The 5547-nt window shown below is 45.8% G+C and overlaps 1 protein-coding gene across 3 annotated transcripts in view; it reads left to right on the forward strand.

Moving 5' to 3' along the window:
- The window catches only part of VPS52 (VPS52, GARP complex subunit), a 21108-nt gene extending 16373 nt beyond the window's left edge, over positions 1–4735 (forward strand). For 2 of the 3 annotated variants that reach the window (XM_021713504.1, XM_021713506.1), the window contains 3 exons: positions 3363–3474; positions 3729–3847; positions 4051–4730. In XM_021713504.1, the coding sequence (XP_021569179.1) occupies positions 3363–3474; positions 3729–3847; positions 4051–4197 (378 nt within the window). In that variant the 3' untranslated portion in view covers positions 4198–4730. Of the gene's footprint in view, positions 1–3362; positions 3475–3728; positions 3848–4050 lie in introns of all 3 variants that reach the window. The other variant, XM_008060257.2, reaches the window with a different exon arrangement.
- The last annotated feature ends 812 nt before the right edge of the window (positions 4736–5547 follow it).

Consider the following 5547-nt stretch of genomic DNA (forward strand, 5'->3'; position numbering starts at 1 on the left):
GGGTGTGGTAGCGCGCGCCTGGAGTTCCAGCTACTTGGAAGGTTGAGGAGGAAGGATTGCTGGAGCCCAGCAGGTCGAGGCTGCAGTGGCTGCCCCCAGGTGACAGAGTGAGACTTCAACTCAAAAAAAAAACCAAAAAAAATTATTTTAGGGCCAGGTATGGTGGCTCACGCCTGTAATCCTAGCACTTTGGGAGGCCAAAGTATGAGGATTGCTTAATCCCAGAGTTTGAGACCAGTCTGGACAATATAGAGAGACCTCATCTCTACAAAAAATAAAAAAAAATTTGCTGAGTGTGGTGGTGTGCACCTGTGGTCCCATCTACTTGGGAAGCTGAGATGGAAGGATTGCCTGAGCTCAGGAGCTTGAGGCTATGGTGAGCTGTGATTATGCCATTGCACCCCAGTCTAGGTGACAGTGAGATCCTGACTCAAAATCACATTTAAAACATTTTTTTTATTGTGGAAAATTTCAAATGTAGATGCTAATAGAAAAGCATAGTAAGCTCCCAGATACCGTCACTGATATTTAACCAATTCTCAGTTTTGTTTTATTTGTATGAACACCTATTGTGTATCCTCCTCCTATGTCCCCAGTTATTTTGAATTAAATCTTATACATAATTATCACTTGCTCTATATCAGAATGTGTTTTAAAAAGCACAATCCATTATCACACTTATGAAAATTATTTCATTTAAAAATGCTATTGACCAGGTGTGGTGGCTCAAGCCTGTAATCCCAGCATTTTGGGAGGCCAAGGTGAGAGGATTGCCTGAGCCCAGCCTGGGCAACTTGGTGACACTGCATCTCTACAATAAATCAAAATAAAATTAGCCCAGTGTGGTAGTGTTTGCCTGTAGTTCTGGCTACTTGGAAGGCTGAAGTGGAAGGATCACCTGGAGCCCAGCAGGTCGATGCTGAGGTGGCCATGAGCGTGCCACTGCACTCCAGCCTGGGCGACAGTGAGACCCCCCAACTCAAAAAAATAAAATAAAATAGGTATTATTTGGGAGGCAGGTGACAGGGAGGGTGTTCAAAAAAGAAAAATCTAGTATTCAAATTTCTCTAGTCGTCTCATAAATAATTTTTATGGCACAAATCAGGGTTCATATAAGGAACATACATAAGTCTTTTAAAAATCTATACATTTCCCTTCCATCTTTGCCCTCTCCGCCCCTGCATTTATTTTGTAGATGAAACGGAGTCATTTGTCATATAGAATGATGTACAGTCTAGATTTTGCTGATTGTATCACATGGTGTGGCTAAACCGTTCCTCTGGTGTGTTTCCCATAAATGCATAATTAGATGGAAAGATTTGATCAGATTTCAACTAGTCTTTATTTTTTTATAAGGATATTTGAGAGGTAGTGATATATACTTCTGACTTCCTCAGGGAAGACATAATGTCTTCTTGGCTCTCTTTATGATGTTAGTAGCTATTAGTTATCACTGCCTAGTTCCATTAATTAGATTTCTATATCTATTACTGTGTCAAATTTTCTATTCCTTATCTGTCGGTGCTGCATTCTGAGTCATTTCTTCAATGATAAGTTTCCGTTCACTGTATCATTCCTTTAAAAAAAATTTTTTTTTTTCTAGTTGAAACCTCACTCTTGTCACCCAGGCTGGAGTGAGTGGTACTGTCATGGCCACCACAGACTTGACCTACTGGGCTTAGGTGATCCTTTTGCCTCAACCTTCCACGTAGCTGGAACCATATGCGTATGCCACCATGCCTGGCTAATTTTTTGATTTATTGTAGAGATGGGATCTCACCAAGTTGCCTAGGCTGGAAAAAAATTTTTTTAATTTTAATTTTTCTATTTTTATAGAGATGAGGTCTCACTGTGTTGTCCAGGCTAGTCTTAAACTCCTGACTCAAGCAATTCTCTTACCTCAGCCTGACTTAAACTCCTGACTTAAACTCCTGACTCAAGCAATTCTCTTACCTCAGCCTCCCAACATGCTGGGATTACAGGTATGAGCCATCATGCCCAGCCTTTTTTTTTTTTTTTTTTTTTTTTGAGTCGGAGTCTCACTCTGTTACCAGGGCTAGAGTACAGTGGCATGCTCACGGCCACCACAGCCTTGACCTACTGGGCTCAGGTGATCCTCCTGCTTCAGCCTTCTAAGTAGCTAGAACTACAGGTATGTGCCACTACACCCAGCTAATTTTTAAAATTTATTGTAGAGATGTGGTCTTGCCATGTTGCCCAGGCTGGACTTGAACTCATGGGCTTGGGTATTCTTCTCATCTCTGCCTCCCAAAGTGCTGGAATTATAGGCATGAGCCACTACACCCAGCTTCTTCTTCTTTTTTTTTTTTGAGTCAGAGTGTTACTTTGTTGCCCAGCCTGGAGTCTGGTGGCATGATCACAGCTCACTGTAGCCTCGACCTCCTGGGCTCAGGTGAGCCTTCTGCCTCAGCCTCCCAAGTAGCTGGGAGTACAGGCACATGCCACCATGCCCAGCTATCATCATTAGTTATATCTAACCTACTATTTAATCTGTTGACTTTCTAATGTTGACTTTTCATTTTTTTAAATTCAATTTTTGAAGTCTGTTAATTCCTAATAGTTCTTATTAATTGATCATCTTTATGTCTGCTTCCTTAACTTTAAGCATTTTATACAGAACATACAACTGTTATCTGTATCTAACAATCCTAATGTCAGCAGTCTTTGGAGGTCCATTGCTTCTTATGTCTGCTGACTCTCATGGTAGCTTTGCCTTCTTTTTGGTAGAGACAGTCTCAATATGTTGTTCAGGCTGGTCTCAAACTCAGCCTCAAGCGATCCTCCCGCCTTGGCTGTAGCTTTCCTTCTTATGAGTCTGGTTATCCTTATGTTCATTACTTGGTGTTAATCAGGGAGAGTTGTATGGGCCTAAATTAGAATTGAGAATATTTTCCTTCGGAGAGGATTTACCACTGCTTTTGCAATAGCTGAAAGACGCCATCCACTTGTATCTCCATTGGTGCCTCTCTGAGTCTCGTACAAGAGACTCAGGCTCGGCGTCCCCTCCTGAGGTTGGCATCAGGCTGTTTCCAGATAGCAGAGTAGCCATGGCCATTTGCCTGTTGGTAGCCCTGCCTCTCCCAACTGTCCACCCCTGACCCCAATTCCTTGGTGCTCTGCTCCCAACTCAAGTTTAGCTTTGGTTTTTTTGAAGAGTGATGATGCTTGGAAATTTCCTCACTTCTTGGGAGACCAGCAGTGTCTTAAGGTTCATTACCTTTCCAGAGTTTAGATGTTCTGCTATAGAATGTCCTAAGCACCCACTCAGTCATGATGCCAGAATTAGAAGAATCTGGCACCGGAACACCCAACCCTGGGTGTATGTGTTTGTATCTCTCCAGGAATTCATTGAAGAGTTGCTTTCTCCCCCTTTTGGGGGTCTGGTGGCATTTGTGAAAGAGGCTGAGGCTTTGATTGAGCGTGGGCAGGCTGAGCGACTTCGAGGGGAAGAAGGTATGAGGATGGTGTGGTAGTGGTGTGGTAGTGGTGTGGTAGTGGTGGGATCAGTGATCAGGTGAGTAGAAAAGAAAAACGATAGAATGCAGATGATATGAGGAGGGGGTACAGCAGGAAAGACTGGGATGGGAGACTACCTGAAAAGAGGGGTTTAATGGTGAGGATGGCTATTCCTTGGGAAGGACTTAGTGGGGATGAAGATCACCCCGACAGATCCCTCTCTGACATTCTCTCTTTCTTCCTACTATCAGCCCGGGTAACTCAGCTGATTCGTGGCTTTGGTAGTTCTTGGAAGTCATCGGTAGAGTCTCTGAGTCAGGACGTAATGCGGAGTTTCACCAACTTCAGAAATGGAACCAGTATCATCCAGGTGACCTGCAATTCCCAGACCCTACTCCCGTCCCCCATTACTTATTTTACCCCCAGGTTTCCTTGGGCTCAGCATCACCTATATGACCCTTGATCTTCAACTACTAGCTGTGCCTAAGGTTCAGGATGAGCCCTAACCAGTTTCCTGTCATCATCATTAGCACCACCTCACAATCTGATCCTTCCATGACTTTCTCTGATCAGGGAGCATTGACCCAGCTGATCCAGCTCTACCATCGCTTCCACCGGGTGCTGTCCCAGCCTCAGCTGCGAGCCCTCCCTGCCCGGGCTGAGCTCATCAACATCCACCACCTTATGGTGGAACTCAAGAAGCATAAACCCAACTTCTGATATGCTGGGATCTGCCATTCCTCCCCATGGACTTCTGCTCCTCCACCCCACACCCTTCTTCACCTGGTTCCCCTTCCAGTTTTCCACCTTGTCCCCCAGGCCCTTAACTCAGCCTGCATTCCCAGCATCCTGCTTCAGCAGGATAAGCTGGACCCCCTTGGCCTTTTGTCTCCCAGTGTCTTTAGGTTTCCCAAGATCACTTCCCCACTGATCTTTATCATTTTCCCAATTTGTCAGCCTTCTCCCCTGTTCCCACACACCCAGGGCTTGTTTCTTCTGTAAAAACCTCGCTGCCTCAGTCTCTGGTTCACTCGACTCTTGTCACCGTGTCCTGAGACAGGAAGCCTCGACTCTTGCAGTTGGTGGCAAGGGGTGACTGCCTCCAAGTTATTGTTAATTTTTGCCCCCAAAGTGATTTCTTTTCTGTAGCTTTTGACCTAAGATCTCAGCAACTTGAACACTAACTTATCCCCTCCTGGCTTGAGAATTACTCCAAGGTCAATCTGCAGAAATAATAAATATTTAATATGACAACCCTCTTCTATTTCCTTTCTCCTGAGTCCTTCAAGTGGTTGCATCTCTTTTCCGGAGTCACCTTACCTCTCTGACTGCTTCCTGGACTTAGAGCCCTCCTGGTATGCATCCAGAAAGAAGGCACAGATGGTAACCTCTAACTTCTAGCTACTTCAGGCCAAAGAGGTGGCTGTGTAGTTTTTTTTTGGGGGGGGGACTGTTTCTTAACTAACCAACCCCTTGGGTTAAAAATGGTAGATACCTCAAATGCTAGGAATGAGGCAGTGCAGGCCTCATGCACTGTCCCCAGGGCTACCTTGGGAAAAGCCCAAGTTGATGCTGGGATTGCTTCCTCTCTCTCAGCGGCAGCTCCGCAGCTCTTCTGATTGTGATTGTCACAGCCCTTTGCTGGAGGGCTGCAGCACCCACAACCTTGGGGCAGAGGTAGACCAGGTTCGTGATTTACCCATCTCGTCCATTTCTGTGTTTGGCTTGGAGCCTTCCTGCTGCTTCCGCCTATACGCCTCATTTGAACTTCATCTCTAGACTGGATAGACACTGGGGCGCCTTTAAGTCCTAAGGGTAAAGACGCTGTCAAAGGAAAATACCATCCCTCCCTACGTCCCAGACGAACGATGGAAAGAAATGGGTTTCTATTCGCCGCTCAGACCCTCCTGATGCGGGCCTAGCCCGCAGGGGAGGGGAGGTGCCCTGAGAAGTGCCGCCTGTGGTCAGAGCTGGGGTCGGTGGTTGCGGATGTGTTCTGAGGCCAAGCTAGAGTTGGCCCGGCTGACAGGCTCTCCTATTGGTCGCTGCAAGATGGAGGCGTAACAAGGC

Source organism: Carlito syrichta, unplaced genomic scaffold (genome assembly GCF_000164805.1).
Source record: "Carlito syrichta isolate Samal-C Ts95f unplaced genomic scaffold, Tarsius_syrichta-2.0.1 Scaffold92604, whole genome shotgun sequence".
NCBI classification, from domain to species: Eukaryota; Metazoa; Chordata; class Mammalia; order Primates; family Tarsiidae; genus Carlito; species Carlito syrichta.